General features: G+C 40.3%; 5 protein-coding genes across 5 annotated transcripts; 1 reads left to right on the forward strand and 4 right to left on the reverse strand.

Annotated features, from left to right (window-relative positions):
• Nucleotides 1–3,269: 3,269 nt before the first annotated feature.
• LOC130164031 (zona pellucida sperm-binding protein 3-like) lies at nucleotides 3,270–5,731 on the reverse strand. Its single transcript, XM_056368405.1, has 8 exons — nucleotides 5,409–5,731; nucleotides 4,872–4,999; nucleotides 4,608–4,711; nucleotides 4,331–4,508; nucleotides 4,065–4,182; nucleotides 3,891–3,982; nucleotides 3,610–3,719; nucleotides 3,270–3,488 (listed from the first exon to the last, which is right to left on the reverse strand). The coding sequence occupies exons 1-8, from the start codon at nucleotides 5,712–5,714 to the stop codon at nucleotides 3,400–3,402; spliced, it is 1,125 nt and encodes a 374-aa protein (XP_056224380.1). The 5' UTR covers nucleotides 5,715–5,731; the 3' UTR covers nucleotides 3,270–3,399.
• Nucleotides 5,732–6,207: 476 nt separating this feature from the next.
• ufsp1 (UFM1-specific peptidase 1 (non-functional)) lies at nucleotides 6,208–7,756 on the forward strand. Its single transcript, XM_056368407.1, has one exon. The coding sequence runs from the start codon at nucleotides 6,320–6,322 to the stop codon at nucleotides 7,064–7,066; it is 747 nt and encodes a 248-aa protein (XP_056224382.1). The 5' UTR covers nucleotides 6,208–6,319; the 3' UTR covers nucleotides 7,067–7,756.
• A 17-nt stretch (nucleotides 7,757–7,773) lies between these two features.
• On the reverse strand, nucleotides 7,774–9,439 carry si:dkey-85k7.10 (endonuclease domain-containing 1 protein). The gene is made up of 2 exons (XM_056368406.1): nucleotides 8,964–9,439; nucleotides 7,774–8,518 (listed from the first exon to the last, which is right to left on the reverse strand). The coding sequence occupies exons 1-2, from the start codon at nucleotides 9,288–9,290 to the stop codon at nucleotides 7,937–7,939; spliced, it is 909 nt and encodes a 302-aa protein (XP_056224381.1). The 5' UTR covers nucleotides 9,291–9,439; the 3' UTR covers nucleotides 7,774–7,936.
• Nucleotides 9,440–10,261: 822 nt separating this feature from the next.
• LOC130164662 (endonuclease domain-containing 1 protein-like) lies at nucleotides 10,262–11,983 on the reverse strand. The gene is made up of 2 exons (XM_056369541.1): nucleotides 11,555–11,983; nucleotides 10,262–11,372 (listed from the first exon to the last, which is right to left on the reverse strand). Exons 1-2 carry the CDS (start codon nucleotides 11,846–11,848, stop codon nucleotides 10,779–10,781), a joined length of 888 nt encoding a protein of 295 aa, XP_056225516.1. The 5' UTR covers nucleotides 11,849–11,983; the 3' UTR covers nucleotides 10,262–10,778.
• Nucleotides 11,984–14,112: 2,129 nt separating this feature from the next.
• On the reverse strand, nucleotides 14,113–16,487 carry si:dkey-85k7.11 (endonuclease domain-containing 1 protein). Its single transcript, XM_056369694.1, has 2 exons — nucleotides 15,865–16,487; nucleotides 14,113–14,988 (listed from the first exon to the last, which is right to left on the reverse strand). The coding sequence occupies exons 1-2, from the start codon at nucleotides 16,150–16,152 to the stop codon at nucleotides 14,365–14,367; spliced, it is 912 nt and encodes a 303-aa protein (XP_056225669.1). The 5' UTR covers nucleotides 16,153–16,487; the 3' UTR covers nucleotides 14,113–14,364.
• Between the last annotated feature and the right edge of the window lie 3,187 nt (nucleotides 16,488–19,674).

Consider the following 19,674-nt stretch of genomic DNA (forward strand, 5'->3'; position numbering starts at 1 on the left):
CAATTGTATTCAGAACTATGTGGGTATAAATATATATTGAGAGTCTATCCTTAGACATGCACCCTTTCATTCTGACTGTCTTAGTTTGTGTGGTTGGGTTATTTACACTTTCACATTTAAGAAAAGACAGACAACTTACTGGTAACACAAGCCTGATAGACAATAGGACAATTGTCTTACATTAAGTGATAATCTGATTACTCCAGTATGTGTTTGCTTTTGAAATTTACAGCCATAGTAAGTGGAGTAAAAACACTAGAGCATTATTCTAGGCTCAACGTCTCCCTTGTGCCTTTCTCTAATTTACCTTTCTCCATTTGCACAAGAGAAAATAAATACTGTATATTCCAATGTAACTTCACTGTTTTAAGTCAGCCCATGTCTTGTATTGCATTGAACTAAAATGCCACTTGCTTTCTTATCTAATCCAGCTTGGCTTTTTTTCTCTTGCTATATCAGCTCCACACAACTGCCTGGCTGCGCTGCGAAGGAACATACTTGCCATTAGGTATGTTATCAACAAAACTGTTGGGACTTCTGCCCGGAATAGGGACACTGTGGTCCAGTTGCCTTTGACTTTGCACTTCTAGGTATGCCAGGATAACCTGGATGACCGAGAATTCTCACGGAGTTCAGCTCATAGTGGCAAAGTTTGGCGTAATTCAAGTGTCACGTGTGACGAATGGCATCCTTTTTGCAACTCTGTCTGCTAGGAATTATGTTTTTATACAATTAATTTATTTCGACAAACATGTAATTGACGAAATGTAATTGCCTGAGTGAAGGAAGAGTTACATGTATACAGTATACTGCACAGGACTAGTGGGTGGATGGTAGGGATACAAACCCAGGACTTTGACACCAGAGACAGGGGCTCACATCCTGAGTGCAACATGTTTGATTTAGGCAACAAAAGTACTTGTTTTAGTTAATTGTTAATAAACACAGACCTCATTTGACTGTTTCAATATTTAACCAATACTGTGATCTTTCCCAAACCTGGACAAAGTGCTGTTAACGCCTAAACATAATCATGAAATTATTCTGTTGCAAGAGAGGATATAGTAGGGAAAACAAATGAAATACATTGTAAGTGTTATGCAGATTAATTCTGTATCAACACTGTGCTATGTAATGGGTACCTTAATTGATATTATCCCCCTCATTATGTTGATTAAAAAATAAACATGATTCAGGCCACATTCCGTTGGCTGTGGAAGGGCTGAGATATCTCACAGTCATATTCACTAGCAAGGATTATCCAACTAACTGCCAACTGGAATCACTTGTGACAAATAATAAAGAATGGACCTCAACAAGACCTTGGTTTCCCTTTCTATGCTGAGAGGCGCCAACTAAGTTAGACATCAAACAACAAACAAAACATTATCTGATGGGCCATGCCAAGACCAACACTTGCATCACATACTCCACTGTAATACATTAGTCAGGACATTTGATACAACAACACAGGAAAGCATTACGGGGGAGGAAAACGTGCCAAATGTCTTAAATATGATTAATAAACTATTAATAATAAACATTTCAACTGGCCACTCATGAAAGGCCCTAAGGCCAAACCACTACTGAATCTGGATGGCTGAAACTAAAATTCGTATACGGTGTTTTATCTGCAGGAAAAAGCTCATGCCTGTCACACTGTGACTAATTATTAAAAACAGATGCACACAATCTAAAACTGTGTAAAAAATTCCATCTGAAATATGTGGGATAAACTTAGTATGCAAATAAATTCAATTTCTCAAGTGTTTAGCATAATCAAAACATGATGGCACGATAAGACATTTGCCATGAAACCTATTCAAGTTTCCCACTTACGTCTAAGTGAAACACACTGTCAGGTCTCGGGCTATATAAAATGCTGAAGCTAACACTAATTTGATAACAGTATTTAAACAGAGCCAGTGCATCCTAAAGTCTTACAATGCACCGATCTGATTTTATCAGCTTCCGAACATAACTTGAGTCACATCACATCAGAGTTCAAACCACACACTTACAGTATCATGCACCAAAGCCTAACACCACAGAAGTTAATGTAACTGCTCAGTTTCAACTATTCCATCCATAAAATTCCAAGAGAAAAATGTTGTTCTTTGATGATCTGTGGAGCAATTTCAAGAAAATCATTTTGGATGAGAGAAAGGTCAGCATATTATAGGTCCTCGTCAAAATACAATAGTTAATTACATTAATACAATGGCTTGTTTTCAGGGATAAAGATCAAGAATAACTGTGGTCTTGATGTAATGGAATAAGACACTGCGCCATGAAATCAACCAGGTTTCCCATTTGGTCTGTCACATTTCCTCTCACGGGACTAGACAAGTGTTTCTACTGCAGACAGGGGACGCAAAGCACATAGAGTGCATGGCTGCGAAGCTGTCCCATTCTTACCCCAATGTCTGTTTATTCTAGTATGCTTGTTGCCTCTGAGATATTTTAAGTTCCATTGTAGTTCTTTGACCTCTTTGTGGAAATTCCTCACGGGTTTGTTTTCATGGCTATCGATTTTAATGGTGGAATGAACGACCCATTCTTCAGTCAGGATGAAACCACTACTTGTCTGCCTCAGATGAGACACACAGTTGTAAACAGGATTTCTATCAAGTCACCTCATAAGTGCTGCGCTAACTAAAGAAAAACAGGTTCAAGCCCCTACTGTACATGGATAATAGTAACTTCAACCAATCATTTAAAGTAATGTTTAAAGTATAATATATATATATATAAAAAATACATGTTATCACTTTGAAAATGGGTCTTTGTTATGGGTCTGTGTTTAGTTCATATCCCCTCAAAATATGCATGATTTGGTAGGAGCATCCTCAGTCAAAAAAGAAGCAGCACTGGCTTACACAGCGCTGGGATACACATGAAGTGTTATACTACACACAGACATAGTTACATGTAGTTTACATAAACACTATTAGGTAGCATTTAACTAACGCTGAGATGATGAAGGCATCCTCCGCCAGCGAGAAAAATGGCTCTCCTCCTTAAACAGGGTTTCTCAGATCCATTGCTCAGTTTAGATTATGGCAGTTTTATCTCTTCTGCCAACATTTTGTCAGCAGTGGTGCATGTGGGAGCTTTTGTGATGGCTATGGTAAAACACTGCTGTAAACGGCCTCCAGGGTTCAAAGTAATCAAAAAATAAATCCCCACATGAAGGGGCTTTAAATGCATTTTGTAGGTGACTCCAGGTATAAATCAGTAGAGCCAGTGCTGTGGCGTGCTACTCATGGCTTCAAACCGAACTTATTTCTTCTCTCTCAACTTTCACAAGGAGTCACGAGAAAAGCAATGTGATGGATGCTTTATTGTTAAACTGCAGTCCACTGTACCCACTTAATTGTAAAGTTGGAAAAAGGCTCTTTAGTGACTGATTGACAGATGGCCTGTCCAATGAGAGCGTGGCAGGGTGTGAAGTGGCCCGACCGTTGTGTGAGCCTCGTGCTTCTTTTCTGTCAAACATATGTATACAAAACTGTTTTTAGTGAAGTTCCTATGGTCTTCCTATCATTTGCATATGGCATAACTGGAAAAAAAAAAAAAAAACTCAAAAAAGTGTAAAGGCTGAGGAACCTGTATCTAGTTGAGGTGTATGTGCATTGTGGCCACTGTTCTCCACCGTTAAGCAGTCATCGGAGTCGCAGCATTCACACAGGGCACTGTCTCCCTCTGTGGCACGCCAGCTGAATAACACAGAAACATCCTGATAATACACCTCAGCTCTGATGCCTACACTAATAAAATACAATTTACATCAGTAGACTTTAAACTTAACTGCACCTGAAAATTGCATAAGACCAAATCATGATGAACTGATATAAAACTGAAGGTCAACAACAGTTAGGCAGCCTAACCTGAATGTAGTCCCGTGGAAGAAGCAGGCTTTATAATGGTGGCTATGTGAGTTTTGTTTCAGAACTGCCCTAAGGTGGCAGCTGATGAACATCTAGAGGAAGAGAGCTAAATTAATAAAGTACATTTGATTCAGTATTCATTTCAGCAATATCATGAATATGTTGTGTTGTTACCTGTTCCTCAGACTCCTGCTTGAAGTGGAAGGCTTGGAAACTGAAGCACAGTCTGTTGTCCTGCTCCCTATAGAGGAATTTAGATGAAGATCCAGGTAACACACTGTCCACAAGACATCTGTGATGGAGAAGAAACACATGCTCCATGAACTCAAATTTAGACATGATGCGATTTTGTTGTGATGTGTGTTTTATGTGTTGAACTATCCACAGATGAGCGTTACTTTATTAAGCTAATTATTTTTTAGTCAAAAGGATAAACCGACCCATTCTTGGTGATAAATTTGTAGCTTGGCAAGGACAGTGGGTCTGGCTTTAGTGTAGCAACACAGTAGTCCACATATACAGTGAGAGGAGGGTGCAGCGGGGCCTCCACACTGGCCTCCAAAAACACTGCTTCCCCCTGCTGGTACACCGAGGAACTATGCAGAGAGGTGCAATCATCTGTGCAAGAACAGGCATTTTTTTCAGTTCTAATTTCATATTAATTAGAAAAAACTTTTCACTGATGAGTCTCTAGATTAAGTAAATTGGTTGTTCCACCTGCCATGGTATGAAGGGAGAAGTGCAGAAGGCCAAAGACACTGATAGTGGATGTCATGGGTAGCCAGGTTGGGGTTAATGGTTCTGCATTCACCATCTGCTTTCTGTGCTTACACAAAAATAAGGTACAGGTCATAAAATTATAAAATGTTGATTATTTCAATCCTTGACTTTGCTCAATAAAATAGGACAGAGCATAAATTTTAATCTAGAAAAGTTTACTGCACATACATGAGAGTTCATATAAAAAGGCATCAGCCTTACCTCTTATAATGGCACTCAACAGGTATGACAGTAGTTCCTCCTCTAACTATTACACTGCCCGAAGAGGTAGGAACCAGAGCAGGAAACAGTAACAGCTGGTTGGAATACACCAGCCACTCACCATGAACCTGGATAGTAGCAATAATAAAAGAAATGACAAGGAGAATATCAATTCATATATATATGAATATGTGAATTCAGTTTCCCCACACACCTGACTACTAGGTGTGCATTAGACTACACTTCCTTGGATGATTGTGAGATTGCATAAAGCTCAGATTAGCTACACTGCGGCTCAAGCATAATTTCAATGAAGTCAAGCCACTCCAGTTATAGGCCTTTTTTATGGCAGGTATTTTGACACGTCACAGTAGGAAAAGGACAGACACAACTGTAGATGTTGCGGTTTACTGGACACTAATTACGCAGCCAAATTTGTGCTTCATTATTAGCTATGCTTTTCATGTCTGACAGTTGTTTGAATAGAGTATGTTATTATGTGAGGTTTCCCTTGCTGACCACTCCCCCTTTTCTTACACTGGACTCTGTCCCACAGTCTTGCAGCCCTGCAGAGATGACTATTGCACGGTCAGACATTTGTCCCTTTGGTCCGCACGACCATTCCTGTGTTGAGTTCGGTCCAAGTCGAACATGTTCGGGTTTGAACGGAATCCGTCTCTCCTTGAAAAACTGTCGCTTTACGGTTATTTTCAGTTGGACTTCTCCGCATTCTATTTCAGGGTCGATACTTTCCCGAGCTTCTTCAGCAAAAGAAACTCCGCACAAAGATAGTACAACCATGAAAAGGGAGATGAGTCCTGTGTATTTTACCAGGAGGGCCATGCTTCAAGGAGTAAACCAGCTATAGAGACTGATTAATTAATTAGTGTTGTTACAGCCAGGTGTGTCGAGATGTGTAGTGTTCTCCTGCACTGGACAGAGCTTATGCTGCCTTCAAAGACTGAAAAAACATTGTAAGACACAAAACAAAACAAACCAGCATAAGCTACGACTTTCACAGGAGATATGATGTACAAAACAAAAATCAGACAATTGTTGATTAAAGGAAAATTTGCTCATTACTGCTGCTTTGTCCCACTTTATCTCGGAAATTAAATAACTAACATTTAATTGAAGGGTTTTTTTTAGATAAAAAACGTAGAAAAGATTCAATTGATGTAACAAAATGAACTTCCAAACAAATAAATCGACGATAAGTTATGTTTGCAAGAAAGAAAGGGAGCAAGCGAAACGCTCTTGAAGGCATCACCGTCAGTGCGGTATAAATACGGAACTCAAATATTATTGCAAGTGCACCGTAGGGACAGTTATTACAGTTACACCAGGCGACTGTCGGATGAATAACTAGTGTAACGTAGAGCCAGGAATGTTTGAATTTGCATTAGGTTTTATATGAGATGTGTACTCGGTAGCGACCAAATGTAAATATGGATGAACAGGTTGTAGCAGCGGGATCTGAGGATATTGACTGGGGAATCAGTGGAGCTGAAGAGGGGAGGATTAAGAAGTACAACCCCTTATCAAAGAATGTCCACACCGGTCTTCCCAGTCCACTTCCAGATCCTGTGAAATGTACTCTGGTAAAAGGAGACTACCTCTACTTCCATTATGGCTGTGATGGACAAGATGACAGAGGCTGGGGATGTGGCTACCGCACCATCGAGACAATGGCTTCATGGATCTGCCATAACTGCTCTCCACCTAAGTACCAAACCAGACCCCCACCAAGCCTCCCAGAAATTCAGCAAGCCTTGGTTGCAATGGGGGACAAGCCAGGCTCCTTCTCAGGTTCCAGAGAGTGGATAGGAACCTTTGAAGCCTCCCTGGTGCTTGACTATTTCTATGATGTGCCCTGTAAGTTGGTACATATTAGAGGTGGAGCAGCAGAGCTTGAGCATGTTGCAGTGGAAGAGCTCCATCAGCACTTTGAGAAGCATGGGTCTCCAGTCATGATGGGAGGGGACAGGGATAATTCATCTAAGGGGATATTAGGGGTGTGCACTGGGGACAAGGGGAGCAACCTGCTGGTCGTTGACCCTCACTACTATGGATGTCAGCTGGAGAAGACAGAGTTGCAGAGGCGAGGCTGGGTAGCGTGGAAAAGAGTATCGTCTCTGGATCAGACTTCTTTTTATAATCTGTGTATGCCTCAGACTGCCAAAAAAGTGATGTAAACTAAGTGGCAGACTTATACCTGTTTAAGACTGACAAATTATGGACTGTAGTAAAGATGACCTTTGTTTTGTACTGTCAGTATGTATTTTTAAAAGGAGCTATACTGCCATCCTGTGGATGAAATTAATAATTACAAAATACTTGAAGAACAAACCTATAAAACAAACTGATGATCAGTCTCTTCACTATTGTTCAATTAAAATTCTGTTGAATCTATAATCTTCTTTAACATCCCCTCAATGGTTTCTTTTGTTGCTTCAAAACTAAATGCTTCAGTTTATATTCATTTGTATTACATCACATTCTTTGTGTGAAGATGCAAATGAAGCCAAATAACAAAAATTGTGGATTAGGATTTTAAGAGATTGGTTGTGAGAGTGGTTGTAGCATTATATGCTCTATATATCGTGAATATTTTTCATAAGCAATGTAATGTAAAAATGCAAAAGATTCTCTGGTTCCAGCTTCTCAAATGTGAAGATTTAAAGTATTTATTTTCCTTATGTAATGGTAAACTGAATATCGTTCTCATTTTTCAATTATTATTTTCATATGCATGCATCACCTTTGGTTTCTGGGACATTGTGATGGACATTTGTTTTACTCCCTGACTTTTACAGACCAATTTATGATGAAAATAATCTGCAGATTTATCAATAATGAAATAAATCATTATATGGACATTTGGACTTAATGAGACGCAGACTCCGCAATTCTTAATTTATTGCTCACAATATATAATTTGACAACCCATCTCAGTTCTATGTATATTTTTTAGCTGCAATAATCCCAAACCTCTCTACAGTCAAGTGCTACATTTCTAATACACTCAAATCTTTGATTATAAGAGAGATCACACCCATTTTATTTTAGTTATCTGGCACACAGTCATTATAGAAAATCTGGAAGTTCTTATCCACATCCATCCTCCCCTTGAGGAACTTCTCCAGGTTCTTGAGAGGAACTTCGACCATATGGTTGTTGATGCGATCATTCAGCCCATAAGCTCCGAACACCGGGAACTTGTAGCGTATAAAGTATGGTGCATTTTGGTCAAACTCGGTGCAGCAGTAGGCCGACCACATGTATTCCGGTACAGCCACCCGGTCCAGGTTGTTGCGACGGATCGTATGCCCAGAGGTGGTGACCCCAGTGACCACAAAGGCTTTGCCTCGGCAGTAGTTGTTGAGGCGCTTGCGGATGAGGTCCTGGTGTTCTGCCCAGGGACCCAAGTTGAACTCTCTGATCTGAGGTACCACATTCGTCAAGCTGTAGGTGGAGGCTTTATCTAGAGGGTCAGCCTGATGCTCATCAGGATTTAGTTGGCCACGTTCGTATTGAACCACATCAGCGTAGTCCTCTAGGACTGCTTGGGTGTCCTCAAAGTTCATATGCATGCCTGAAGATTGTGGGAAGGGCTCCATGTTACTGCTGCCTTTATCTGAGGCCAACTGTAGAGAGAGACAAAGAAGAAATATTTTTATTCAGTTGACAGTTTTATCTGTTTTGAAAAGTTGAAGCAGAAACTCATTGTTTATTCATCGTTCAGATTATTTTTCACATTCAGACAATTTGCCATATTCACGAAAAGCATCCAATTCCATAACCACACAAGAACATAAATGGTAAAAACACTATCAATATTCAAATACCATCCATAGCCAATAAAGCAGCTTATCTCAAGCTTACTTAGTTGCCTGTAGCAACAGTAGTATTATTGCCCCAGCTCTTTAAACTGCTTGTTAGGTATGAATATAAGTATTTAGTATACTGTAGATCTACATGCACAGGCAAAGCACAGTATACAATGGATTTGGATTATAATGGAGACTGAAAACCAACATAATAAATCTAAACTAACATTTCGACTTTGATTGATTTAGAAAGAACACTCACCTGGGGCTCAAACATCCAAGGGAAGTCCACCCTCTTTTCCCCATCTGACTTCTTGAATGTATAGGCAGAATAGATGGGGATGTGTCTATGGGGGTCGTACAGGGTGACATAGTGGGGTTGATCCCCATACCTCTGGCAGATCTTCTTAAAGGAGGTGCCAAGGTAGCCTCGAGGTGGAGTACCCATGTACAGAGAGTCCTTACAGCGTTCCTCATGGTTAAAGTCCCCCACCACTCCTGCCTGGGCCCCCTGTAGCAACACACAGATCAGCATAGAAATGGCAGCTGCCTGGAGTAAGACACAGTTTGCAGATGTAGGTATCATCATAGCAGCTCTTTTTTCCCCTCAATCTTTGAAATTCTCTGTCCTTTCAGACGTGTCTACTCCTCTACTCTCACACCACTGTGAATCCACTATTGTCTAACAAGTACAGCCTCTGCCCCAGCTCTATCAGACTACGCATTTCCCTTCTTGCCTCATCTGTACCTCAAGCAAACTGGTCTCCCATTGTAAAGTATTTTCCATATATTCAAAGTGCTACGAGTGTCGTAGCAGTAATTCAAAAGCGCTGAATGTTATCAATCATTAAGAGCATTTTATTACTGTGAACTGCAGAGGAAAAAAATGACTCTGACTTGATACTCTCTCATGAAAGATGAGACCTGAGACCTTCAAGTTGTGTACATATAGCTTAAGTAATGTTTTTTTGTTTTTAATTTTGTGTTGAGGTAGACGGCTAAAAGAGTGAGAATAAAATAAAGTTAAAAAATCCAGGTCAGGAAGAACCTGAATGTACTGTGATGTCAATTTACGTGTCACAGAGGAGAGGGAGATCACATCCCCTGGATTAACACTACAGTTTTTTCACACAAATGCACAGCAGCCATCTGTTTTAGGTGTGGCTTTGAAGAGAAAAAACAAGCAAATGTATAGAATTTCTACAGACCACTCTCTCCACCCAGTCTGAATACCAATGGTCTATAGTTTATATGTCATAAGGACTACAACAGCAGTAACTTCAAATCTTTACCCCATGAAATGTTGCGAATGTTGGTGGGAGCAGTTATACTGCTGGTGCTGTAATACGTTGAGACTGTTTCATGTAGGCCAGTATAAAAAAGATCAAAATATAAGGTGAGAAGTATGAAATTGATCCTAAGAGTGGATTTACATCCCTCATTTTAAAGCAGTTTTCAGCAGTTTTCATTTAAATGTGTTACTTTCATGACTAATAAGCAATGGGCAGAATATCACAAAAATGTTTGTGTCAAAATTAAACCTCAAAGACAGTTTAATAATACTTTGCAAATGTTTATTTCTGCAAATTAGATAAAGCATTTAATTTTTTCTTACATTTTCAGTGACACTAATGTTCAGTTATTTCTAAATCAACAGTGAACAGTGTTAAACAGGTCAGTCTCTAATTGTGTATTGTTTCTTGTGATACACACTTAGAGACTGAATTGTTACTACTGATACAAAGTCCATGGTTTCTGTGATTTATGCTATAGACCTTTGTCACAGAAGATATTTTGATCTTTCACAGGAAGAAAAGCACAGGAATAAATGACAAAATGAATCATGGTTGAATTCTTCAGTTTCAGGGTCCTGGTGTTGTGCATGCTGGCTCACTGTAATGGCTTACTGGGACACTTGAACATAGCCGTAGGAAACGCTTTTAGTAAAACCCATGCTTTTCATACTTGACATGTCAAACTCTACTATGATAAAGGTCTATTGAACAAGAAGAAAGAGAACATGATCAGGATTATTAAGGTACAATGGCTCATAGCTTCCTTATCACTAAATATTTGCTTATTTGATTTTAATTGATGCAGGTGGGACACAGTCACTGACAAAGATCTGAAAGTTCAGGTCTACAAAGGTGGTCTTCTTGAGGAACTCCTTCAGCTTCTGGACAGAGATTTCCACCACCTCGTTGTTGTCCTCCTCATTGAGGCCATAGTGAGCAAAAGAGGGGAACTTATAGCGCTCATCGTAAGGGGCGTTGTGGTCGAAGTCAACGCAGCAATAAGCTGACCACAAGTACATGGGCACTGCAATGCGATTGATGTTTTGCCGACGGATCATCTTCCCCGAGGTGGTGATACCTGTGACAATGTAAGCTGTTCCATGGCAGTAGTTGTTAAGCCGTTTGCGGATGATGTGCTCCTGTTTGTTCCAGACCCTGTTGTTGAAGTCGGGCACAATGGGCACGACATTAGTGAGGGTGTAGGTAGAGGCCTTGTCTTCAGGCTCGTCCTGATGCTCATCTGGGTTGAGGGTACCCCGTTCGTAGATGATGGCATTTGTATAGTCATCCAGAACAGCTTGGGTGTCTTCAAAGTTCATGTGCATGTAACCACGTGGGAAGGGCTGCATCTCATCTGTATCAGACAATGTTGATAGCTGTGTGGGCAGACAGACAGAGCCAGTGCACATGAGAGGATGAGGATAGAACAGTAGAATGGAAATGCAAGTTTTTGCACAGGAATACTTACATAATCTCAGTACAGAAACAAAATAGCATGCTTTTCATGTCATCATTTTTTTTTTTACCACCTCATGTCCAACCTTTTAGTTTTCTTTACCTGAGGTTCATACATCCAAGGCACATCCACACATTTCTCCCCATCTGAGCGTTTGAAGGTGTAAGCAGAGTAGACAGGTATACGGTCCACAGTGTTGTACAGCGTCACATAGCGTGGCTTCTTGTTGTAACGTTGACAAATGAACTGGAGGGAGTGGTGCTGCAGCCCTGTTGGTGGTGTTCCCATGTAGAGGAATTCTCTGCACTCTGGAGACAGCTCTTTTTCCACTCTCCCTCTTACTGCTAATGCTATTATGTTGATAAGCAGGAAAGCCGTCTGCACCCAAAACGCCATGGTTAGGAAGTCTCTGTCTCTGTCTGTCGGTCACTTTGACGAGATGATATGTCGGATATCCTTCTGTGAGCTGCTACAAATGATTGAATAAGTCTTTGTAACTGCCCATGGAGCTCAGTAAAAGGCTAACACAGGTTTCACACTCTGCTCTCTGTAATCAGGACTCAGTATGCAAAACAATGCACTTCTTACACCACAGCAGATCCACCCACAGTTTTAGGAACAGCTACTGTGTATAGCAATGCAGTCTAGCAGTCCTCGGATATGCAGCATTTTATGTACAATCTAGTCAATTTTCAAGAGATTACCTGTATGTCATGTTGAACTTTTTAAATACCAGCATCTTGGATTTAAATGTGATATACAGTAGCTTCAATGAATCGGTGGAATAAGCAGATACAGGATATACTGATATCAGTGAGCAATGTGGTTAATGTTAAATCCATGTTTGAATTAACTTGGGAGGAATTTAAAGGAGAATACAGGGGCATTTTCTGTTCAAGTGTTGCAAGGGCAGTATGCTTAAAAAGTCAAGTCAATTTTTATTTATATACGGTAGCGCCACAACAGAAGTTATCTCAAGGCACTTTTCAAATACCCTACTCTTTATAATATTGGTTACAGAGAGCCAACAACTCACACCATGAGCAAGCACTTCACGAGAGTGGCAAGGAAAAACTTCCTTTCAAGAGACAGAAACCTGGAGCAGTACCGGACTCAGGGTGGGCGACCGTCTGCCTCGCCCAATTGGATTGAGAAAGAGAGAGAGAAAGAGAGAGAGAGAGAGAGAGAGAGAGAGAGAGGGAGAGCGACAACAACCATCAACTACAAACAGGACTGACTGCCTTTATTGAGACAGTGGGGACAGACAGAAGAAAAAGATGGATCATATTCAACGTGGCCATATTCAAAATGGAGATTGCAGTTTTATGGTATTTGTCCTTGAAGTCTAGATGCCACCACTCTGCCCCATAAAGCTCCAAAGTGTGAGCAAATATATAAGGCAATTAAAAAGGTATAGAGAAATCAAAAATGGGTCGTCAGTTGGGTGAACAATGGTTTTTAGGTGTAGCCAATCAGCTGACATTGACACTGTATAGTTTGACTCAATGTATTTAAACCAGTGACTACACATGTGCTGCCTTGGCAGTAGTTATTGAGCTGTAACCAAATGTTTTGCAAATTTGGCATCTTGTGATTTACTGAAAATTAGTATTGATGGATACACTGGTCCACATGCAGATGGAGGCCTTATCCCTTAAGCTGCACTGGTGCTGGTCACAGTTTAGCTGGTCCCACAAAGCATTTGACTAAACTACAACAGTGTTTTCTTATTCAAACAGTGAAGCCATTATATGGCTGTTAATTTACCCACAGAGGGATATGAAATTCTTCTCACCAGTGTCTGAAGACTCTCATGTGTTTGAGCTTCCCCATAAAGTGTAATACAACTACAGGGAACTCTGGAGAAACTAAATGAATTACAGAGACATAATTTTACAGATTACTTATGAACACAAAGACAGGTTTAAAAGTGCAGGAGACACCATAACAAGAAATTTACATGAGACTCCATAGACTACATTTTGAACCACAAATTCATACTGTGCATGTAACACAACAGTCATTCATGTTTGCTTACAGACATGTTATTGATCTGACATTGTCCATAATCACTCATCTTTATTTACAGTATGAGTAAAGTTAGAAAACCCACAGTAAAAGTTCTAAGTAATAGCCTTAATGAAGTTAGAAGCACTCGAACTGTTTTCACTATATTTCAACTCTCTCCAGTATGTGATGGGTCAGACAAAGAAAAGATAGTTTGTTATGTGGTGTCAATGCCACTATATGAGCCAAGTCAGTGTAAACAAAGTGTAAGTGTAGTGAGCCAAGTAAATGTTTTCACCGCTTCTCTGGACACCTTCTTCCAGCCTGTTTGTGCTGCATGGTTTTGTAAGTTTTAGAATCTCTTTCACACACAGTATTGTATATTGTATATGTAAATATCTGATAGATTACTATTTTTTCTTTTTAAAATTCAGTTACCTAACAACTACACAATGGAGTTTAATTTGTTCAGCACTGTCATATACAGGAGACAGTGATGGGAATATTTCTTTGACGCAGTAAGCCAGAGCCAAAATGAGGTAGAGTACTTCAGGAACATGATTTAAATTCGGTTTGAACACCTGGAACATGAAATCCAGATAACCAGGTTCTATCTGATTTACATGGTACAAGTTTCTGCTCTTTGTAAAACATGTGACATGAATGTATGAATTACTGTAGCTTAACTCAACAGTACAAGGTGGGACAAAACAAATTCGTCTCGTACTGAGATGCTGGATTTAACGGGCGCTGTTTTGACTGGAGATCCCAAATTTTAAACAGAAAGTTTGCGTAACAAATCACGGTGAATTACTCCTTATGTAACACATTAAAGTTTATTTAATTTAGGCCTGTTATTTGGAATACAGTTAAGTCTTGTCCATGTTGTGCATGTAGTTGTTCATTCAGACTGAAACACTGCTCAGGTCTCTCCTCTTCTTCTTGAAGAGGTTTTCGGACACACAGCCCTTATAGAAAATAGTCATGTCACTATCTGTGTATGTCTGGCTCTTCAGGAAGCTCTCCAGAGTCTTCAGAGGGACCTCCACCACACTGTGGCCAGTCTGTTCATTCAGTGCATAGCCCCCATAACTAGGGAACATAAACCTCACCTCATACGGTGAGTTGCGGTCAAACCGTGGGCAGCAGTACGCCAGCCATAAGTGTTTTGGGATTGCTAGGCGGTCCCTGTTATCTCGCTGGATGTTTGCCCCTGAAAGAGTCACCCCTGTCACCATGAAAGATTTGCCATGGCAGAAGTTATTGAGGCGCTGGCGAATGGTGTCCAAGTATGGGTTCCAGGAGGTATCCAGGAAGTCTGTGATTAATGGCACTACATTGGTCAGGGTATAGGTGGAGGATTTGTCATCTGGCTCAGCTTGGTGCAAGTCAGGATTCAGAGGGCCACGTCTGTAGTATACAGCATCTGTGTAGTCTCCCAACACAGCCTGGCTGTCCTCAATCAGAGGGGGCGTGTCTTCAGCAAGGGGAAGTGTTCTCATGTTTCCACCCTCGTCATCAGAGAGCAACTGTAGGGAAAAGCAGGGAAAAGAAGGAAGTATTATTCAGACTGAACACGGAGCCAATACAGAACAACTTGAAGATGCAGGACCAGTGATGGTTGAGTCCAACTGTATAGGCTTCAATTTAAAAAGGACCCTCTCTCATAACATAACGTCAGTAATGTTTTTCCAGAAAAGTTATGATCTATAGCTAATTTTACTTCCTCTTGCTCGGCAGTGGTGTTGATGGCTGTGATTTTAGAAATAGTTGTCCAGTTAATGTTTTTAAAGCTGTTTGGGTGATTGACATGTGACTCAGCCTATCAGGTGGTCCTGTGTGAGCTCTATACAGGCTTTGTCTTCTGTACTAAACTCCATGTCCAATAACTATAAAAAGAACCCAAGCTTCCAAACATCCCCTAACAACCTACTGGCAGAGGTGGGAGTAAGTCACACATGTGCAAGTCACGAGCAAGTCTCAAATCTTAACCTTCAAGTCTCAAGCAAGTCCCAAGTTACTGTGGTGAGATTCAAGCAAGTGGAGTCCCTGCTTTAAGTCAAGCAAGACAAGTCAGGTTATTGTTCGGATGAAGCAAATCACAAGTCAAGTTATATGATATAATATGATATTTAATAAAAAAAATGTTAAGTCATCTGAGTCATCTGTTTCAAGTCTACATCAAGTCTCAAGTCATGAATACCAAATCAAAGTCAAGTCTTTTATCAGCGTTGGTCAAACAAGACTGAAGTCTTTAAATTTGTGACTAAAGTCGGACCTAAGTCAAGTCATGTGACTATTTCTATTTCTTTCTTTTTTTTCATTTTTTGCGTTTGTCTTCAGACAGTGAGACACTTAAGTAGAAAAAACAAGGAAAACAAACAAGGCAGTGTTACTCTCTGTACCTGAGGCTCATACATCCAGGGGGTGTCCATCCTCCTCTTCCCATCAGACTTCTTAAAGATGTAGGCTGAGTACAGAGGGAGGCGGCGACTGCTGTCATACAGTGTGGCGTAGCACAGTTTGTCTGCGTACTTCTGGCAGATCCTCCTCAGGCCGGTTCCTCTGATCCCTGCAGGTGGTGTCTGCATGTAGAAAAAATGGCTGCAGTCTCTGAAGCTGTTTGACACAGTGGCGCTCACCAGGGGGGACGCAATCATCAGGGATAGGACGCAGGTGCAGAGCAGATGCATCCTCGCTCGGCTGGAGTAGAGGGAAAAGTAATGGTAAATCAGGTTATTTTCTCCTAATAGGGATTTGACATGTCCCACCGGGCACCATTATGAATGAAGAAATTCCACATGGTGGTGGTGAGGAATTTTCTGTCATCCTGTATTGGTGATGCTCTCGTAATCTAATAAAGTGTAAGGACTGTTGGACAGAGACTCAGTATGCAAAGCAGCAGCAGCTCAGAGTGAATCCATTGGCTGGATAGTTGACTTATCTGGCTCTACACTACCTGTGCAGCCATGCATCTCTGCACAGGCTTCTGGCAGGCTCTGTTCACGTTCTAACCGATCTGCCATGAATTCACTCTTTTCACTGTATTTTCCTTATTTTATGAACTATATGAAACCACAAACAGCAAAAATCCCTTCGCAACTACTGTGTCACCCTGGATGAATAACATGTTTATCATTATTGTTATAGTGTTATCTCAGTGTTGATGAAAGCAATGAAACTTGCAAAATGAGCAGTTATGTTGAATTTAAAAGCTTTCCACAGCTTTAATGTGCCAACTTAATTTAAGAATGAGATTTCCATGAGCCTACATTTGTTGTAAGTGTTACATTACACATTTGAGCTGATCACACCTTTTGCAGCCTCACTCATGTAGTGTGAACTGTGTGTCTGACCAGATAGTTCCTCCTCCAAATGCACCCATATGCGTTGATTGAGCAACCCAGATACAGAGATGGTTCTTCATGCAGTGATGTGGTTGGAGGTCAAACCGAAAATACCAAAACAAACCAAACTAGTGTATTCTTGTACCTTTTGTTCACAGCATCTCAGGCAGTGGTGTCTGCAGTATGGCTGCTGCTGGCTGTGTGGCCCTCTCCTGCACTACAGGTCACACAGAAGAGTGCAAAGATGCAAGGATGGCATCTGGACCATTCTAGCTGGACAGGGCTTTAACATGTGCCCAACGAAGCATAAGTAGGCACATGTAATTGATGTGCACACCTGGCAACAGAAAAAAAACTCCTGCACCCTTTTCAAGAACATCTTGATGGAGGGGGCGACGCTGCAGAGGCTGCCTGTGGCAGTGGTGTTCTACAAATTACATCCATCATTTAAATAGATTGAGAGTGCATACTTTTCCCATACCAAGCAATTAGTACAGTTAAGAAAATGTGATTTGAACACCAGTGAAATCAAGGCAAAAATAGCAACGTAAGCTGTTGATGATTTGGATTTGGATAAATGACATTAAAGGTCCTGAAAACACATTTTCTCAATCAGCTTCATACTGTAAGTGATTATACATAAAAACACAATAGTCATAATATGCAATGATTAGTCATGAATATTTAATGTTATAGAGAAGTACTAAAGATTTAAAGCCAAGTTTTCGCAGGCTTTTAACTGTAAACTTCCAGCCTAGATTTAATTCCTTATGAGACTGTCCAATAATGAAATCATGCAGAAATTATGCTAATATCATAATATTTATTTCCTTTGGCTGTAATGTGCGTAATACTTTCTCTGTGAGACTGTTTTCTTTCCGCTTCAGTTACAGTGTAAAAAAAAAAAACACCCCTCGACCCCGAGTTTGTTCAGTCTATTATGAACCTACTACCGCAGTACAACAACCAGACCAAGCCAGACTACATTCAATTCCTGGTCACGTTTAGTTCACAAAGTTGAAGGGACTAAAAAAGGCTACTGAAGACTGTATTCTGCAAAATGCAGTGCTCCAACAAATGCACTCAGGGTTCCACTCCCAGCTCCCGTGATCCATGCACATGTGTGTGTTGACCCACCAGAAACATCACCGGTGGCTTGGCCCACCTCACTGTCACTGTCAAAAGTGCAAGTGGCACCCCACAGGGCTTTCCTGACAGGCAACAAGACCTTCCAGACCAAGGTCATCTACAACAACAACAAACCTCAATAGAGCAAAGACTTTTACATGTCTGCAGTCGAGCTGTCCCTGAAGACAGAACTGAAGCTTGAGGTGTGGGATGAAGATAATCACTGGTTTGGACTGAACTAATCACCTCTTGGGGTCTTGCAGTAGCTCAGTCAGAGCTGGTTCTTTTCCCACGAATCATAGCAACTTGTACTTCTCCTACAACGCGGAGTGCACCCCAGGGCTGAGAGGTACCACTTGTTCAGAGCACAACCTGTTCAGGATGAAGACTGGTCTCCTTGACCTCTTTTCATCCTGCAACAGCCTGAATGTCAACCAGGACCTGCTGGATCACTTGAGCATGGCCCCACTGAGGATGATGCCCCGACCTTTATCATGAAACACAGGATAGAAAGAAAATAGATTCAACCTGCCTCTTCTCAGTCACTTGCTTGAACAACTACAAACTGTTTTGACCATAATTAGTTGCATTAATTCTACAATATTTCTTAACAGTTTCCTTTAGAGCGCAGTGAGCTATAGTAACATTAAATGTAGTATTTCACAGTTTGATAGACCTGGAGTGACCTGTGGCTAACCTCACAGATATTATGAAGATATAACTAATACTAAATTGAAAATTAAATTAAGAATCATTAGGATTTTAAAACTTCTCAAATGTGGAAAGCTACCAAACATCTAACTTATGGTTTTTGCTCAGCTTTTTTTGTAAATACTGCAGCAAGCTTTCTTTTTTCTTATAAGTATTTAATTTAAAAAAAAACGCTGATTTACACTTTATTGTTACATTAACAATATGAGGTGACTTTAAATTGTTGATATATCATCCTCTACTTTGGTTTTTCTTGTCTTTTCTCATTGTTGTCTCAACATAACTAGGAAATAATGGTTATTCATACATATATATTCAACTTCAACCCTTTTGTGCGTGGGATATAAATGCTTTGATGATGCTTTATGACAAAACTGTTTTAGGCACATACAAACATTTCAGTGGTAGTTTTCAGTAGTTATTCATTGATCTAAGACACAGCTGTTGATTAGATACACAAATAAAGTGATTATGAGTATTGTAAGTAACTACCACTCCAGATCCATGTATACTGAAGAAATGGAGATATTATTATTATTACAATTTTTACAGATATCATCACTGATATTATTGTTCTGTTTAGTTCTACTGTTTATAATATCTGTATTTATAATATGCATTACCTTTGGAACAATACCTGTATCATGATATACAATCCAGAATAACTGCCCTGCAACAAATGCAACATTTGTGAATGTTTTGTCCACCACAATAACATTCATGTGGGTTTGACAAAACATCAGAAACCCCTCCATAGCTGGATTAAACTCTATTTGGACACAGGACCCTTCTGCAACACAGGACCTCTGGTTGACATGTCCCTCAAGGGCATGCACTATATCATTAAACAGGGTTCTAATTTGTTCGTCTTATCTACTAATTTTAATTGGAAATCTAATTTAAATGTATTTTAAATGCCATGCTAGTTATGATGCTTTTGCCTCAGTCATGTTTAAATATATAATGTACGCAACGTTAGTTTCTTCAGTTTTGCCTCTTGTATGCAGCTAGTTGAGCACATGCAAGTTC

The sequence above is a fragment of the Seriola aureovittata genome, chromosome 23 (genome assembly GCF_021018895.1).
Source record: "Seriola aureovittata isolate HTS-2021-v1 ecotype China chromosome 23, ASM2101889v1, whole genome shotgun sequence".
Taxonomy (NCBI): domain Eukaryota; kingdom Metazoa; phylum Chordata; class Actinopteri; order Carangiformes; family Carangidae; genus Seriola; species Seriola aureovittata.

Bases quoted from the DNA above. Each gene is read 5' to 3' on its own strand.
- LOC130164031 (XM_056368405.1), bottom strand. From the start codon at position 5,714: ATGGCCCTCCTGGTAAAATACACAGGACTCATCTCCCTTTTCATGGTT. The intron at 5,000-5,408 runs GTAAGAAAAGGG...GCTACTATCCAG, and splicing joins ACTGTGGGACAGAGTCCAGT to GTTCATGGTGAGTGGCTGGT. The intron at 3,983-4,064 runs GTAACAACACAA...CTCTTCCTCTAG, and splicing joins AGCAGGAGTCTGAGGAACAG to ATGTTCATCAGCTGCCACCT.
- ufsp1 (XM_056368407.1), top strand. From the start codon at position 6,320: ATGGATGAACAGGTTGTAGCAGCGGGATCTGAGGATATTGACTGGGGA.
- si:dkey-85k7.10 (XM_056368406.1), bottom strand. From the start codon at position 9,290: ATGATGATACCTACATCTGCAAACTGTGTCTTACTCCAGGCAGCTGCC. The intron at 8,519-8,963 runs GTGAGTGTTCTT...CTCTCTCTACAG, and splicing joins CTTGGATGTTTGAGCCCCAG to TTGGCCTCAGATAAAGGCAG.
- LOC130164662 (XM_056369541.1), bottom strand. From the start codon at position 11,848: ATGGCGTTTTGGGTGCAGACGGCTTTCCTGCTTATCAACATAATAGCA. The intron at 11,373-11,554 runs GTAAAGAAAACT...CTGCCCACACAG, and splicing joins CTTGGATGTATGAACCTCAG to CTATCAACATTGTCTGATAC.
- si:dkey-85k7.11 (XM_056369694.1), bottom strand. From the start codon at position 16,152: ATGCATCTGCTCTGCACCTGCGTCCTATCCCTGATGATTGCGTCCCCC. The intron at 14,989-15,864 runs GTACAGAGAGTA...TTTTCCCTACAG, and splicing joins CCTGGATGTATGAGCCTCAG to TTGCTCTCTGATGACGAGGG.